We start from the raw sequence: 18,027 nt of genomic DNA on the forward strand, positions 1-18,027 counted from the left end.
TTTTTTTTCAGAAAAGCTGTCAAATCAGTTTATTTTTAGTCTCCTCAGCTGAAAGCTTCAGTTCATGAACTATATTTGTTTTAAGAATACTTTTCCCTCCTCATCCAGGTATAGAGGGCTGTTCTCTTGACTTTATTCAGCACTGAGTTATTTCATAAGATAGAATAGACAAAAAAAAAGGTGTTCCTTATTTCTAATTATCCTTTTTACTAGGGAAGTAAGTATAATGTCCATTTTCATGCTGTTCTGAAGTTGTTTTTCCATGCATTAAAAACACATTTCAGATTTATCTGGATGGCAGTCTCATTCTCATGAGCTTGATTTTTACTTTTTATATTAAAACTACTTCCCTTGTAAGATACATTTCCAGTACAATGCTATTATAAGCTATGATAATTGCTTGCTCACTTCCTTGCCTAGAAGAAAGCAAACATCATTTACAAGCCCAGAAAGAGCTTGTATGTTGAAATGCAAGAGACTCTGGCACAGCGAAAACCGAAATGCGAGAGGTAAGACATGAGAAGCACCAGCTTAGTTGATTCCCACCTTTTTATGTTGTAGTTCTTGTGCTTTGGTAACAGAACATGCACAACTGGTCAAGTATTTGTTTGACGTTATCATGGTAATAACAACGGGCCAACACTGCCGGGTTCATAAAGCCTCTGCAGGGATTATAAAGTGCCTTTTGTAGGGTTGAGACCTGTTCTGCATCGCTGGCGGAGTGCTTTTGGATGAAGGCCAAGGCCTTAATGGTAAAAGGTGAGGTATTTTTGAGGGGGAGGGAACTACGGAAATTAACAACTCAGTCTTTTCTTCTAAGCTCTGGAATCTCAGTTTACATAAGCTCTTATTCAAGGCTAGCACCTAGACCATATTGCATAACCTTGAACGGTAACAACTTCAACCCTAATGCTGCACAGAGCGTATAGGTTATGTCAGAGAGATTGAGATCCACTGACCTGCAGCTGGCTCTCTTCACCTGATGTTTTCTTGCCTCGTATTTATTCTTAATGCTCGTATCAGATATGCAGACCTTCCATTTCGCACTGTTAAACAGCTATGCTGGTTTGTCTCTTGAGGCTGAAGGTGTAGCATGCTTCTGGTGTGAGCAGCACAAGCTGTTCTTCAGCTTTTTCAGTGTTTTCCGAGTGTTCTCAGAACGAAATTGGGAAGTGATGGTGCTGTTTGCCGCAGGGTTTCTCTTTTGTACACTAACACCACCTCATACAGCTGTAACACCTTCACTTTTACGCTGATCCTCGGCCCTAGGACCTTGAATGCTCAAAACAACCACCTCTGAGAGAAGTCCTTTGAGAAGGGAGATTGGGCCACTATTGTTATATTCTAAAGCCGTGTGGGGATAACAGCTTTACTGTGTTATTTTTGGTAGGGTTGGGGTTTTAAAAGGGAGATGATTCGGTGCCCCAGCGGCGATAAGCAGCATTTCGAGCTGCTTAGAAGGTCTAAGAAAGGCAAGTTTTGTTCTGGTGTGGTTTACATCTGTCACCAACATCCGCGCGTCGCCCACGGCTGTATTCATCCCTGTCTTCACAAGCGGAAACACGCAGCGACCGCGCTGAAGATGACTCGGGGTTCGCCCTTGCTCCCGCTCCGTCCTCCCGGGCCGGGTGAGGGCAGGGGCCGGCGGAGCCGCCCCGCTACGTGCGGCAGGGCCGCGACTCCCCTCAGCCGTGCGGCAGCACGGACCGCCCCCCCCCCCGTCTCCTCAGCGGGAGCGCGGAACGAACCACAGCCCTCAGCGCCCGGGGGGGGAGCTGCGGGATGGATGCTTCCGACCGCGCGCCCCTCCTGTGGGCGCCTTCGTCACAGAGCCTGCTGGCCAATAGGAGAGCGGCACACACCCCCCGGCCCCCCCCCTCCCCCCCCCCCCCCGTGCCGGCGCGCCGCAGGGGGAGCCCCGCGGCCCCTCCCGCCCCCGACACTGTTTGTCCTCGCACGTGCGGCCCGTCACGTGACGGGGGAGGGAACCCGGCCCCGCGCGTCCCGTTCCCCCCCCCCCCCATCCCGGCGGGGAGCGGAAGTCCGCGGTGTCTATGGTTGTGAGGCGGGGGGAAGAGCGTCCTCTCTTCTCTATGGTTGCGGCGGCACCACGGGGCCGACGGGAGGCTGGCGGACTATGTACATTTTTCCCTTATTACCTCACGAGCAGGGAGGAGGCTGCCGGGATAGCGGAGGACCTTCCCTCGGCCTCACTCCGGTCCTCCAGCTCCCCGCGCTGCCCGGCGGCCCCGGGAAGCCCGGCTCCCGGCCCGGCCGCGGCGGGCCCTGCCTCCCCCCGCGCCCGGCGGGCCCGCTTCTCTGGGGAGCCTCGTCCAGGCCCATGGCTCCATGAGGCGGGAGAAGGAGGCGGCGGGGTAGCGGCGGCGGCGGCTGGGCTGAGGCGGAGGAGAAGCCGCGTCCGGCCCGGGACGGGTGCAGGAGGTGGGCGAGCCCGGGGAGGGTGGGGAAGAGGCGGGGGGAAGGCGCCGGTATCCGCCCGCCCGGCGGCAGGCAAGGGGTTAATGGCGGCGGGGGAAGGGGGGAATCCCGCTCGCTGGCGCCCCCTACTGGTGGCCGTTCTGCCCCACCACGGGGGGGCGGCTGTGCCATGCGGGGTGCGCCGCGGGCTCTGCCCGGGCCGTGCTGCCGCCACCCCGGCAACGCCGCCGCAAAGTTTGTGTCCGAGCGCAAGGGGCTCGTCCCGCGGCGGGGCCGGGCGGCGCGGTGCTGCCCCGGTGCAGAGAGACCGGTTCGGGAGCGGGGGGACCCCATGCCCGGGTCCGGTGGTGGAGCGGCAGGCTGGGCCTTCTGCAGCCGGCACCGCTTCGGGCCGCCGTGCACCGGCAGCCCCGGGCAGGGCAGGGCAGGGCAGGGCAGTGGGGGCCTCCCGCGGCGGGAAGCGGAGCCCTTCGCTGAAGCCGGCCACGGAGCGGTGCCGCCGCTTTTGTTAGGCCTCTTGTGTTTGCCGCAGGGGGTGGTAAATGGAGGCGATCTCTCCTCTGCCCCCTGCCACGTCTCCGGTATGAAATGAAGAGCTATAGCTTTAAATAGTTCTTCACCCTGAAATGTGGCTGAGCCTTCAGGAGTAACTTGGAAAGGCTCCTCTGTCCCAGCAGCGTCACTGGGACACAGCAGGTAACTTTCACTCGGCACTGCAGAAAATGGGGTGTTCACTTTGTCAAAGTTAGACTTTTTTATTACAGAGGCAGAGTTCAAAGCAAAAATGACAATTTTCACTAGGCTTTGTAAATTGTTCCTAATGGAGATTATCCTTCTGGAAGGTGAGGGGCAGGGCAAGCACTCCGAGTGCTCGTGTTTTGTATTAGGATGCGCATCTCTCTGGAATCTGGATTCTGGATCGTAGGACTCCTAATGATGGCTGGTGAAGCTTCATGGATCAAGTTTGCATTGTCCGCAGGCACAGAGAAGGGAGGGAGCTGTCATGCCATGGATTTCAGTGCATATCACCTGCCTCCGTTCTGTATGTGCTGTCAGTTCAGCCATCAGTTAAGTACTTGGAAGAGTTGGAGGGATGTGCTGGGGTTAAAGAAGCAGCAAGAGCCAGACTGTGACTTCCAGTTCTCCACCGTGTTCTCTGTGATTAACATGCCTGTGCTTTAGCCGCATTTGGCAGATGGGGGACTGGTTTTTGTGTGTGTGTGTTTAGATGTCATGGTGATGGTATTACTCTCATTAAGATGTTACCATTGACGTGTGGTCCTTGCCTATCATCTTTGTGCATTCTTGCCTGCATAGGCCTTCCTCCCTGTATTTGTTCCACCCCTTCTTGTGATGCAAGAGCTAGCATTATCTTCTTTGCAAGCAAAACACTGGGGTTTGTTTGTTTGTTTTTCTTAAATACTGTGTCTGTTTCCTGCCATCATCACTTCCCTCTGTTCAGACTGTGTGCAGTGTTCAGCTCTTCCTCTCCTGCATATCCTGACTGTACGTGTTTATTTATGAGCGCTATTGATTTACTTAATCCTAGAAAGTAAATGCAGATTCACGAGTTCACGGGGTCTGGAAAACAGTCTGGTGTTTAGAAAATGGAGGTTCAGTGCTTGTAGCTTCTCCCTGTGTCTTGCTTAGGTTAGAGCTAAATCAAGGGCAGAACCCCTGGAACTCCAGCCCTGCAGGTGTCATTCGGAGCTGTCACTCTTCTGTTGAGAATGGGGAAGGGAAATGCACCTGTGGTTGTTCAGGAGCTTGTTTGCCATCCGTGCGGGCACTGACCGGGGGTTGAGGAGTGATCTGGAAAAGCAGTGGATGGGGTATATCTGATCTGAAGTCCTTTTGTCTTTTTTTATTCTGCCCTCCCAACAGTTTAATTCCCTTTATGGGAAGGCTGGTTACGTTCGTTTGTTTATTTGGGGGGTTTTGGTGGTGAGCCACCCATTGAAGTGTTCAGTACACCTCAGCAATGACTTTACAAGCGTGATATCATGCATGTTGTGTACACGCTCTTCCAATCTATGTGTAAAACCACTCTACTTGCTGAACTGGCTTTAGGTCTGTGCTTGGTTGCACATTGTGAGGGTTTTCTTCCTCTTCTTGTTGCAGAAGCAAACCTCTCTGACATCTTAGCAGAAGCAAGGAAGGGGTTGTTGGCTTTTCATCTGTAACTGTTCATTGCCTTTTTTCCCTCTCCCTCCTTGCCAGGGTTCTGCAGTGCTCCAGGCAGGAAGTTGTGAAGCAGGATGGGAAAAAGACGCTGTGTTCCTCCACTTGAGCCCAAGCTGGCAGCTGGCTGTTGTGGGGTAAAGAAGCCCAAACTATCTGGGAGCGGAACGCACAGTCATGGGAATCAGGCCACAACTGTACCAAGCTCCAGTTCAGGTCCTCTTCAGAACCACCAGCACACAGATGGGAATAATGGAAGGGAGAACGTATCTGACTTGACTTTGGGCCCAGGAAATTCCCCAATTACTCGAATGAATCCCACTTCAGGAGCTCTGAGCCCACTTACTCGGCCCAATGGAACTGCCAACAGCACCAAGAACCTGGTGGTGACAGCAGAGATGTGCTGCTACTGCTTTGATGTACTCTACTGTCATCTCTATGGTTTCCCTCAGCCACGACTTCCTCGATTTACCAATGACCCCTAGTGAGTAAATCCATGTGTGGGAGGAAATCCTGGAAACCAGCATCCAGAGCTGTGATTTGGCTGGGGAGGGATGAAGGGTTTCCTCTGGTGGATGGGAAAACTGGTGTGAGGGGAGGAAGGGGGTTGTTCTGCTGCTTGCTTTGTCTATTGGAAACAAAAAGTGATGTGCTGTAAGTGTACAAAAGAGTACAAAATTCTGTGTTGTGTTTGTCATTGGGGATGAGTGCAGCTTTGAGGAGTGGCCTTCAAAAGAGAACATGCTTTGCTCGACACAACGAGAGCTAGGCAGAATAGAAGGAAGAGTGGTGCTTCTTCAGCTCCCAGTCCGCTGTGTTGCGTGAGACGTTGCGTACTTTATTGAGGAGTGCAAACCCACTTGGTGATAACGCTCTGTTAAAGTTTGCTCCCTTCGTTGTAAACAGATTCCTCTGCAGAAGGTTAACTGGGCTGTGCCTCCCTTAAAAGCGTACTAAAGGAATGAGTGAAACTGAACTCAGAACTTCCAGAAAACAGTAAAATAATGTCATTAATTTGAAGAGGATCTTCCTTTTATTGTCAGACACTGCATTGGTGAAGAGGCAGGGGAGAGACTTCCTTCTGCGAAGCAGATGGGAAGGAAATAAAGAAGTTGAAATAAGTTCCCAGCTCATCCTGAAGCAAACGCTGAGCTGGTGAGAATTGGATGAGGATGCTCACCAGGGTGCTCAGCTGTCAAGTTAATGGGTTTAACAGGGAAAGGAATACTTGCTAGTTGTAGAACTCAAAACCTGTGTTATGGAGATAGTGCTAGTTGGGCAATAGGGGGAGAAAGAGAGAGTTAACTTTCAAGGGCGATACCAAGGTTAATAGGAAAGGAGGTATGTGTGAGGGGAAGGATTTATGAAGGTATTTTGCTTTGGTGAGATTTAGCTAATGTTTATCTAAAGGTTGAATGCATGGGTGTGGAAATGTTAATGTTGTTAAAGTGTTTGTTGGAAGAATTATATGGGGAAGATCAATGAGAGAGGCACCTTCTGAGGCTCCTCCAGGGGCCACCTCCAGAACAATAGATAAAATAAAAAGTTGTTGACATCCTTAATTTAAGTTAATGAATTTTAAATTGATGTAAAGGAACAATGGCTTAAACAGGTCAAGGACTTTTTCCGTGTATTGAATGTCTCCCCACCTCACTGTCTGTCAGTGTAGATGTAGGTTGTGCTTCCATGCAATTATTATCCAAGTAGGATTATGGATACATGTTCTGAATGCTACTGCAGACTAAGCTGTTTAATATTGCAAATACAAGTGAATGGAGAAATACTCTGGACTGGAATACAGAATAGTTCCAGGGACTCCCCAGGCTGAAGTATTTCGGCTGTTGTTTCTCATACCTAAGCTAAGTAGTCTCCTTATAGAAAATGATATGTTAGTCTGCTGATTATTTTGACACTTGAACTGCAAAGGGGTTTTTTATTGTTCTGCTCTTAAGTCAGGAAGAGAGATGATTTTATACAGCTCTGTTATTTTGGTGTTAAAGGAGATTCCTAGCTGGATTTTGTGGCTCTTCCTGTTGACTAGTTCCACAAAGGGTGTTCTTTCAGGAATATTGGCTGTCTGAATTGATGCCCAGATTTGAAAAGTTCAGAGTCATTCATTGGGCATTTCTGTGCTGACAATTTGAAAGTCTCGTATATCAGCGCTCCAAAGCAAAAACCAGCTCTTCTTTTCATTTCCCCTCTGGGCAAATGTCAGCATCTACTTGAATTTTCCTGTGTTTCAGCATTTATGCTGTGGCTTCTAGCAAATAGTTCTATGTACCCCAGGGAAAAGCATGGGGTTTGCTCTCTTGGAAAGCAGCACACAGGTATGATCTGTCACACTTGAGACAGTAATGTAATGAACTTCAAGCCAAATGTCATCAAATACAAGAGTAAGCAAAGTGAAATACAGAAATAATTTGCATTGTTGTCCTTCATAGCATAATTTATGTCTATGTAAGAGATCTTTGAACAAAACAGAGATATATACCAGCAGTCTGTCTGGACAGACAGAAAAGAGCCTGTGGATGGAAGGAATAGAAAGATGCACAGATTTGTCCCGGCCTAATTCTTGCATAGCAGATCTTTTAGATTGGTGCTGAACCCTAAAGTCAAAATAGAAGTAGTCATGAAGGTCAGGATTCTGCATAAACAGTGCAATAACAAAAGTTAAAGGGTTATGACTTGAAAACCATAGTGAATTGCAGTTACCAGCTTGAGAGATTGGACTATAGTTTTGATGGGCATGACGGAGCTGGTAAATATCTATGGAGTAAGGGAACCTTACATACGTGTGAGCAGTGATGTTTGCAAACCACTGTAGAGGAGGTGGCATTGGCAGATTTATAGTTATGTCTGAATTAACTTGGTAATATCCCTTCTGCTATTCAGATTACTGGAAAAAATTACAGTTTTGAACCTGTCTGGCATGCAGTTAATTGGTTGCTTCTTCCACTTCTGTACTTTGCTCTTTGAGTTTTTTTAGTAGGTATTACAAACTGGTACTAAAACTACCCCATGCAAGTTTCTAGTTGCCTTGCAAGGAGAATAATAAGGTACTTGCATCATGAAATCTGTACTGTAACAGGTTTTTCCCTGGTACAAGCTAAATTCTGATTTGAACAAGCTATATTTTGCTGCTTAAAAATTCCCTTTGCAGTTGCAATTGAAGAAGCTAGTTTTTAAGTTGCTGGAATTCCCCTCAGCCATCAAACCGTCCTCAAACACACCTAGGTAGGATGTTGTGGCTGGGGGAGAAGTAGTTGCCACAATCAGCTGAGGATAAGACTGCTAAGTACCAGTAAGTGCTTTTGGGTGAACATGGGTACAGGATGGTTGTGACTTTTCTCAGTACCTCTGGGAAATACGCTTCTCAGGGAAGGGATATGGAACAATTGACTTCGCGTCAGCCACACCTGCAATTTGCTAAGTGCATTTATTCTTCAGATACAGAAACGACGTCTTTTCTACAGTGAAAATCTTCATAATAGTGAAATTTTACAGACTTGTACAAAATCATATATCTTTGGGGCTTTTATGCCTCGGTTGTTATGACTGCAGTGAAAAATTGTTCCAAGTGTGCTTTAAGGTATTTTGAAACATGACGGCCTTCTGAATGCAGTTATCCTGTCCTTTCTGATACGATCTCTTCTATTATAGATGCAGAAAGCTGTGTCACAGCTCAGTGGAAACATCGTTCTCCTTTCCCCCCTTTTCTTTTTCTTTCTTTGGAATGGGAAAGAGGTGAATTGAAAATGCAGACCTGTAATTTGAATTGAAGAAGAGAAGGAGCTTACTTAGAGTTGTATTGTGTCAGCGATGCTTTTTGTTTTCTCCCTTTCCTTTTCTGTTTGGGGTGAGTGTCACGTGGGCTAAGTAATGGTTGCAAAACTTCATTTAGATTAAGCTAAATTTCCACTGAGCTTTCGACAGCGTTGGTCAGAAGTCTCCTTTGTAAGTTTAGTATCTTTTATCTTTCTAATGTATTTCCTTACGCTGTTTCTGTTTTCTGTTTCAATACATGGTAGCTAGATGAAAGTCTAGAGGAATGATACCCTGCCAGTGCCTTGAGGGGGTGCTGGAAAACTAGAACAGTAAATCCTCTGTCTTGGTCAAGTATACATAAGGTGGCTGATGATTGTGGAAGAATGTTTCCACTTCCTCTGTGGGCAGAGTACTTCACAATTATCACTTAAGGTCAATTTGCTATTTTGGGTAGTACTTTTTTGGTCGTAGCTGGTAACTGGATCCTGAATGATGGATTTATGTTGTGATAGAGTTTTTTAATTCCATTGTTGCTCGCTACAATTTATGTTCTGAATACTTAGACACAAGAAGCTCTGTTGCCTGTGTTTGAGAAATCATCCACACTCCGTGCTGGTTTTATTGTCCGAACAGAGTATCTTACTGTTCTGTGTAATGTTTGCTGCAAAGATATAATGCTGACAAGAGCCTCAGGAGTTTGAGGAAAGTGTCAGATCTCTGCTGTAGAATCAGTTAATCTGTCTTTATGTTCTAGAACTCCTGTCAATGTTTGTTTCATCTCAGAGAAATTACTAACGCTACGTGTTTTCTGTCAAATGACTTGCCTTTAAAGTGCAATAGATTCCAAACATCAGTCTGTGGGTATCACTAACGACTTTCTCATTTATGCTTGTGTTTGAAGCGACCACATCTTGTATTCAGTACTCTGAAAAACGTAAGATCATTCATCCTGGTTTTATAATTAGATCAGCAGCATCAGTTGCCTTGCAACATTTTCCAGATGTTCTTGTAGGGGGGCATTGTCCTTTCTTTACTGTGTCTCTCTACAGCTGTTTGCAATTTCACTCACATCTGTAGAAGTGATTTTTTTGCTTTTAATATGATCAGTCATCTTTAGCTGTTTACCTCTACTGAATGCTGTTGTCCTGAGCAGTTCTCTGAGGCTTAACCATGGCCTCTACATTAACAGATTGAAATGAGCCTGCTGAATTTGAGAATCTACTGTTATGCCTGTAAACTCATGATAACAGATGAGAAAATAGCAATCCATGTGATGTTTGAGTAGTCGTAATATTGTGATTTAGATAAGTGTTCAACAGGAGGGAGTGCGTGTAATATAAATCAAAAGTAACGTAAGCAAAAGAGGATAGCATAAACTGAGCACTAGAAATGGACCCAGAGCTCAGATAAAGTCCTGAAAATATCAGTGAAAAAAACCAAAACAAAAACACAACCCAACAACCTAGACTGGCTTTTTATCCCTTAAAAAGAAAAGCATAGCACAAACCTGAATTGTAGATAATTTGCAGGATGCTTGGGGATCTGTCAGGTTCAGTGGTACTATAAATAAGTCATCTATTGCTTCACCTGTAGGAAATTTTATCTGGGTTGTCATGTAAACTAGTGGATGTTACTAAGTGAGGCCATTACTCACAGAGGTAATCAGTGGGGTCAAATAACCATATCATTTGTCAGAAGACAGCGCAAAGTCTGGCCAGGAAGGTTGTCATTGGAGGGCAAGTTTGGGGAAGATGTTGGGGTTTTGAATTTGAGGATCTGTAGGGTTTTATTGTTGCTAGATAGCAGGTGAGAAAACGTGCCTATTGGGGCTTATTAGAGGCAGAGAAAGCAAGTGCGTGCATACATGCCCTTTTACACCTTGTTGGTCTCCTTTTAGCAACCAGGTGTCTCCAGAGGCTGGAGTATTTCTCTTTTTTGCCTTTCCAGTCCACTCTTTGTGACGTGGAAGACGGGGCGAGACAAGCGGCTTCGTGGCTGCATCGGGACCTTTTCAGCCATGAATCTTCACTCAGGACTCAGGGAATACACATTAACCAGGTAATTTGAACTTAATTATCCGAAGATCTGTAAGGATTCAAGGTTAAGATGCTGGATCACCATGATTCAGTTTTGTATGCTTCACAATAAAAGAAACCTGAGAAATGTATGATAGTTAGGGTGAGGTAATACCTCAGGATTTAGTGGAACATCTTTCCAACTGGTGAATTTTGGTTGATGTTTTAGGGCTAATATGGAACCTATCCTGCATACTAATGCTTTTGACATCTTATGTAGCACATAATTTGTCTCCAGCTGCAGAAAGTTGGAGACAAGCACCAGGAAGCTTGCACTAGTGTGTGCATTCATCATTACAGTTCATCACATTAGGAGGTGATGCAAATAACTTTCTCTGCAGTAGCAAAGAAATGGTTTCAGTGACATAATCAAAAAGGGAATAACTGAGCATCTGATGCTTTAATGTGGTGCTTGTATATGCAACATATCTTCTCTTTCCTTTAGTGCACTTAAGGACAGCCGATTTCCACCCCTGACCCGCGAGGAGCTGCCCAAACTCTTCTGCTCTGTCTCCCTCCTCACTAACTTTGAGGATGCCAGTGACTACCTGGACTGGGAGGTGAGAACCAGGTGCATTTGGAACTCTGCATCACTCTCGTTCCGTTCGGGTTCGGGTTAGTACTTGGTGATGTGTCTCCTTCGTTACAGAGGTGTATGGGGATAGAAGGAACTGGGAATAGAAGAAATAGGGCTAGAAAACTAGGAGGGAGGAAGAGAACAAGCTAGCAGTATGCTTTTGGTTGGAGGGAGTCTGAACAGGAATAAGAGAGGCATGAAAGTATTTTATGGATTTGGCCCAATAGGAGATGGGTGTAAAGACATATATAAAAAACTGGGAAGTATTTTGATACTGGGAAGAAAAAGTAGTCAAGAGCAAAGGTATTCTTTTTTAAGACCTTGTCTATGGAAGTGTTTTTAGTTCAAGAAGGATTAAATAGACTTCATGGTTGGGCTCGTTTAGGCATGACTGTTGTAGAATCCTGTCTTTCTTGCCCAACATAAGAGATGGAAAGCTGTCAGACTTCTGACAAGACTTACTTCAGGAGAAGTAGCAAGGAAACTGGTTAGGGAGAGGTGTTAGAGGCCCTTTATGCTGCTAAGAGAGCTATTAGTGGCACCTGCCTGGTAAGGATAGTGAGGAAGAGAATGTTTTTGTCCAGGCAAAAGCCAAACTGGCCATAGAGAGAGAGATACACAGTGTTTTGGGAATGACAGCTTGGTCATGGACTCAGTGCTAGCAAACACCTCTTATTTGGCTATTCATTTCCATCTATAGGTTGGGATCCATGGGATCAGAATAGAGTTCATCAATGAGAAAGGTGTCAAACGCACAGCCACGTATTTACCTGAGGTTGCTAAGGAACAAGGTGGGTTTGAGATGGCAGCCAAAAATGTCAACACATTGTGTCACAGGATTGGGTAACAGAAATCTATGGATTTTGGTTTTGGATTGCCATGCTATCCTCACAGTAGTGCCATGGAACCACCAGGCTTAATCTGGATAACTGACACCTGATACAGCTGTTTATTGCTGGGTTTTCATCTGGCCTTTCTCTCATCCCACATCTGTGCGCAGCTGTATCTTAGCATAAAAATGCTTTAGGGCTTAAGAAATAGAGGATCTCAAAGTATGGATCTTCTAGCTTCATTCAGCATTGCATCTTTCCTCTTCTATGTTTCTCCCACCAACTAGGATAACTGCAGGCTGCACAGCACCAACAGGAGAGTCCCTTTCCTCCTCATTCTTGCTAAAGTAGCGTCCTCCAGATGAGGGCAGAAAACAGGGCCCCTCTGGAGCACACTTCCCACTCAAATATAGTAGCGGTCACCATGGTAACTGCTCAAAATATTGCCTCCTTTCCTCCACCTAGCAGAGTGGAGTGGTCGCATCCTCCTGGCTCTGGGGCAAAAGACGAAGGTAGGAATTTTAACTCTGATCTCTCACATAGCAGTGCACTGTGCTATCACTAGAGCATCAGGTTGATCCCAATTTGTCTATGTAAAGAGCTAAGTGTTACCTTATTTTAAGGCTTAAGGAGCTAACCCTGAGTGGCCCATAATAAAACAGGTTGGGGTCCCTGCAACAGAAGCAAGGCACAGACCTTTATAAGAAGAGAGGTCATATGGAAAATGGAATTACTGTTTTATAGACCAGTTCCAATACAAGTTAAAGGTGTTGGCATGTGCAGATAGTGTGCATGCATAAGACCACGAATGTCTTAACAGCTCAAAATTTGCTGTTTAATTGTGTGCTTTTCTAGAAGCCTTTTAATGCGTCTCTAATCTTGTTGAAAAATCATTTATATATTGAAACATTTCCCTTGCTTCTACTTTTTAATAGACTGGGATCAGATCCAGACCATAGACTCCTTACTCAGGAAAGGTGGCTTTAAGGCTCCAATTACCAATGATTTTAGGAAAACGATTAAACTCACCAGGTAAGTCAATATATTTGTTGCCTTTTAATGTTGCTTCATAGTGTTTTGTGTGTAATTTAAATCATTTGTGCTTGATGTAAGTCTTCATACCTCTTTCAGCTGAGGGATGTGGTCTGAAAGACAAAATCATAAATACCACGTGTTAGGCATATAATCTGTATGGAATGAAGTGTGATATGTTCAGTCTGTCCAGGATTGAACGTGGCATTTTCTAAGAGAAATGCCACTAGTTTTAATGTTATCATCCACATGACAGATCAAAAGTGAAAAAGGTTGATTTTTATCTATCTTTACAATGGACTTGCCTTTCTCAGTGTGCTCATCTGTGGATGTTGTAGCTATTTGGAGGTGACAGCTGTCTTGAAACCCAACCACACTCATATTTGGCTAGTTTTCAGAATTTGCTCGCTTTTCTATACCCCGCAGCTGTCCTATTGGTTTCAGCTCCCTTTATGTTAGTAAAAATTGGGACATTCTGTTTTTGTATAGATCCAGTTATTTATCAGGTCGTTCCTTACCTCTGGAGAAATGAAGTGGTCATGCAGGGTTTGGGTTTTTTTTTTAACAGGAGAGGACAGGATGAAGGTTTCCCCTCAAATCTAGTGTAACATGGATTTAGTGTGGTTCACAACCACTTTGAAGTTCCATGCTTTAGAAGCACCTGGAAACCTCTGGTCTCCCAGAAGGGACTTCAGGTTTTGTAATTCTGACTGTACAACGTGGACCAAGTCACATACATGTGACTCCCCTTTACCCAACTCCATCATTTTTGCTACTAACTTTTCAAATGTGAAGATAACCACAAAAGTAAGTAATAGAGAAATACTGGATGTTTAGTTGCTGAAACTGAGTCTTCTCCCAGAAATCTTTTCATGTCCCTTTTTTTCCACGGCAAGTGGATAAAAGGAATACAAATGGATCATTTGTTTCCTGTGTACTGCTTCAGGAGTCTCCTTAATTATGATTGCCTTGAAGAGGGCTCAACTTTTGGGACAGTGAAGCTAATTCAGGCTTATTCATAGAATCATAGAATAGTTGGGGTTGGAAAGGACCTTAAGATCATCTAGTTCCAACCCCCCTGCCATGGGCAGGGACACCCCACACTAAACCATGCCACCCAAGGCCTCATCCAACCTGGCCTTGAACACTGCCAAGGATGGAGCATTCACAACCTCCCTGGGCAACCCATTCCAGTGCCTCACCACCCTCTCAGTAAAGAATTTCTTCCTTAGATCCAATCTAAACTTCCCCTGTTTCAGTTTGAACCCGTTACCCCTTGTCCTGTCACTACAGTCCCTGATGAAGAGTCCATCTCCAGCATCCTTGTAGGCCCCCTTCAGACACTGGAAGGCTGCTCTGAGGTCTCCACGCAGCCTTCTCTTCTCCAGGCTGAACAGCCCCAACTTTCTCAGCCTGTCTTCATACAGGAGGTGCTCCAGCCCCTGATCATCCTCGTGGCCTCCTCTGGACTTGTTCCAACAGTTCCATGTCCTTTTTATGTTGAGGACACCAGAACTGCACACAATGCTCCAAGTGAGGTCTCAGGAGAGCAGAGTAGAGGGGCAGGATCACCTCCTCCGACCTGCTGGTCACGCTCCTCTTGATGCAGCCCAGGATACAGCTGGCTGCACACTGAAGCCAATTCATGTTCATTTTCTCATCGACCAACACCCCCAAGTCCTTCTCTGCAGGGCTGCTCTGAATCTCTTCTGTGCCCAACCTGTAGCCGTGCCTGGGATTGCTCTGACCCAGGTGTAGGACCTTGCACTTGGCATGGTTAAACTTCATAAGGTTGGCATCAGCCCACCTCGCAAGCGTGTCAAGGTCCCAGGTTGGATGAGGCCTTGGGTGGCATGGTTTAGTGTGAGGTATTCCTGCCCATGGCAGGGGGGTTGGAACTAGATGATCTTAAGGTCCTTTCCAACCCTAACTATTCTATGATTCTGTGAAGTTAGTAGGATTCCTCTTGGTCGCTGCTGTCAGTGAGCTAAAAGGTGATCTGGGATGAATGTTTTATGTCTACTCCCTTCATGTTGCATAATCTGTTTACGTTATTTTTTCTTGTGCTGTTCCCGTAGGTACCGCAGTGAGAAGGTGACAATCAGTTATGCAGAATACATGGCCTCGCGTCAGCATTGTTTCCAGAATGGCACTCTTCATGCCCCCCCCCTTTACAATCATTACTCCTGACACACGGCTGCATGACCAGTCCCACTCCCCAGTTGCTGCCAACAGCTACGACATCATTGGGGCAGATGCCTCCTCTTCCTGGTCCAGTTACTTCTATTACTGCACCATTTTATGATGCTAGCTTCCGTTGCCAAGTCTGCCTTCCAGCTGACCTGGGGGGACGATGAGAGCATGACAGAACTTCAGGGGCCCAAGCCTTATCTCAGCCTTCCCTCTGAATGGGGGTTCAGTTGGATTGGGGCTCCATGCCTATGAACTGTCGAGAGGTACAGAAGACCTCTAGGAGTGAAAGTGCCACTTCGGACTGATGCGTTCTTGTGTATTACCGACACTCTGGAATCTTGAGTTGTTTCTTATGGAAGCCCCCCAGATCAAGTAGGATCATTCCCCTGGCAGTCTGGGCAACGGAGTCCAACAAAACATTTTTTAGGTTCTTTTTAAGTTTTTTTTTTAATCTCTTGTATCTGTTGTGTACTGAGAGCTGATTGCAGTCCCCACACATCACAGGCGGACATTATGATACTGGGGAGGGTTGAACATCTGGATAGCACCCCATCCTCACAGACAGAAAACACTTAAAGATGTGAAAAGCCTTTGGATGGTATTGCAGATGAATTCATTATTTAAATAAACCCTTGAAGGCTTTAATTATCAGATCCCACTGTGAGATGGGTTTCTAGAAATCCTCTTGGTTTACAGTTTTCTGAGGTTTTTTAGACAGTGCTTTATAATGCAGCCTGCTATGAAACAGAATGCTGTTAGGCCTGTAAGAGAGCAGCATGGCACATGCTGCGTGTATATAGGATGAGTTACTCGAGTGTCCCTGGACAGTGTGCTCTGTTGCAACCAAGTGTTGTGCCCAGACATTTGTAACAGAGCCTGACTGGATGAGGGATGGGGAGGGCATTGGCTGTAGTCATACAAGTGAGACTAGTGACTGAAATCTGTTTAACTTAAGCTAAAGTCTCGGGGACCTTCCTTTTGATAGAACAGCCACTTTCTCTGGTGTGACTACTGATCTTTGAGAACTGCGAGTATTCCAGTTTATAGCAGGCCTATAAAGAAGAGCTGTGTAGTTTAACTGGTAAGTTATTGTCTTACACAGTTTAGTCATTACCACATTAAGGCAATGAGGGGGGAAACCTGTATTACCTAGACTGTGTAAAACTCGTATGCATCCCTTGTTTCTTCTCCCATCATTGATGATTACAAGAAATGCTTCCTCCTAAGAGGAAGTGAGGTTATCCAGTTGTTATTCTGCAGTGTCATTGAGGGATGTCATGAACTCAGTGGTGGATGTCCAAATGTAATTTGGGGGGGCTTGTTTTGTTTTCCGAGTTTCTGTATGGTCAACAATGATCGGGGAAAGAAAGAACAAATGCATAGCAAGAGTAATGGCTGTTTGGTTGCGTATCTCTTTAAAGCTTTCATGCGTGTGGTAATGATGGCTTTTAAGACTGACTGGTGTTTGAAGCCTGAAATTCTCTCCTGGCATGGCAGGGAATAGGGCTGGTAGAAAGCTCAGAACTGCATGCTGCTCCTTCTGGTCCTAGAGAAGCACACAGAATTGTGCAGTTTTGCTTCATGTTGGTGTAATATCCTCCTGCTGGAGGAGAGAGACGTGAGGGAAAGGAGGGGGTCCTGTTCTGGATAACGGTGCAATATTGACCCAGCTTTCCTCCTGTACTGGGTCACCCTTATAAATTGCCACTTTTCCCTTGTGATGTTGTTGAAAAGCAATTGAAGATTAAGGGATTGTTTCTTCATTTCCTGCTGCTGAGAATAAATCGGTCTTGTTACAAACTCGAGTGGTTTGTAATTACTCTCCCAGGTGCCGTGTAGTGATGGGCGAGGGTGGGGTCAGCTCTGGACATGCCATTCACCTTTCAGCTGTCAAACAGTATGATACATAGGGCTACACTCATTACTGTTCACGTGTTCTATGTTAGAATTTAATTTCTAAGAGGTTTAAAACAAAACAAGCAAAAAAATGGTGCTAAAACTTCACCCCTGAGCACGCTCAGTGAGACTGGTCATGCAGGCATATAGTGCCAGGCTTTTCAACAGTATTGTTTCTTTTTCCAATGTTTGCCCTGTTCTGTGTCTTCAACAGTGTATAGTGTTTCCTGATTTCATTTTATTTGAATAGGGGATATCTAAGGGGTGGGGTGGGGAGGGTTAGCTGTCATTTTTAAGAACAGGATTTTAGGATCAAGTGACTTGGTTGGTTGAGGCCTGAAGTGGGCTAGGTGGTTTGGGACTGGGGAAGTGCTATCCTCTCCCACTTCCATTTCCCCACTCAGCCTGTTTAAGAAAACAAAAACAAAAATGCCTCTAAATATGTACTGTGTTCTTGCCTTGTTGCAGTGAGAAAAGAAGTTGGCAAATCAGAAACACTGGTCTGCTGCCTCAGAAACAGGACCTCGCAGCTTTAGTCCCGCAAGGGTCCAGCTGTAAAATCAGTCAAAAGGTGTGTCAATAGTTAAGTTAGCTCAGAAAGAAAATGGATGACAAGGACATGTGGTCTCAGGAAATAATCCCATTTCTAGATCATTACATGGCAGCTATGCATAAGGATGGAAGAGGTGAACTAGAAACAAAACGTGCTTTGAGTTGTCTTGAGATGGAGGCGACCAAGATCAGTGACCAGCTGATGTAAGAATTTCTCTATGGTTATTTGGCTGGGACTGCAGGTTAGAACTGCTCCTTCTCAAAGCAACTGCTACCTGGTTTGATCTGGATTTAGCTCATCCTTAGGAGCAAGTGCCTTTTGGTCTAGAAGGGCTTATTCTCATGACAACCACAACTGAGAAATAATCTCACTGCAATTATGAATTGTCTTTGTTTTACAGTAACTACAGGAGAATGTCTTTGATCACTGGAGTCTGTCAGTGTTGGAATGTTGCCACTGTGAGGTTCTTTACTTTTTTCTTTTTCC

General features: G+C 45.6%; 1 protein-coding gene across 3 annotated transcripts; it reads left to right on the forward strand.

Annotated features, from left to right (window-relative positions):
- Nucleotides 1-2,063: 2,063 nt before the first annotated feature.
- On the forward strand, nucleotides 2,064-17,127 carry AMMECR1L (AMMECR1 like). 3 transcript variants are annotated; one of them, XR_013957449.1, is made up of 8 exons: nucleotides 2,064-2,442; nucleotides 4,660-5,104; nucleotides 10,333-10,443; nucleotides 10,906-11,020; nucleotides 11,738-11,828; nucleotides 12,333-12,379; nucleotides 12,803-12,899; nucleotides 14,978-15,114. XR_013957449.1 is itself a non-coding variant. In XM_080623721.1 (7 exons), the coding sequence occupies exons 2-7, from the start codon at nucleotides 4,698-4,700 to the stop codon at nucleotides 15,087-15,089; spliced, it is 933 nt and encodes a 310-aa protein (XP_080479847.1). In that variant the 5' UTR covers nucleotides 2,064-2,442; nucleotides 4,660-4,697; the 3' UTR covers nucleotides 15,090-17,127. The 3 variants fall into 3 exon arrangements, 2 of the variants coding, with proteins under 2 accessions (XP_080479847.1, XP_080479848.1); XM_080623721.1 differs by lacking the exon at nucleotides 12,333-12,379 and having other exon boundaries at nucleotides 14,978-17,127; XM_080623722.1 differs by lacking the exons at nucleotides 2,064-2,442; nucleotides 12,333-12,379 and having other exon boundaries at nucleotides 4,092-5,104; nucleotides 14,978-17,127.
- The last annotated feature ends 900 nt before the right edge of the window (nucleotides 17,128-18,027 follow it).

This window comes from Psittacula echo, assembly GCF_963264785.1.
Source record: "Psittacula echo genome assembly, chromosome: 7".
NCBI lineage: Eukaryota > Metazoa > Chordata > Aves > Psittaciformes > Psittacidae > Psittacula > Psittacula echo.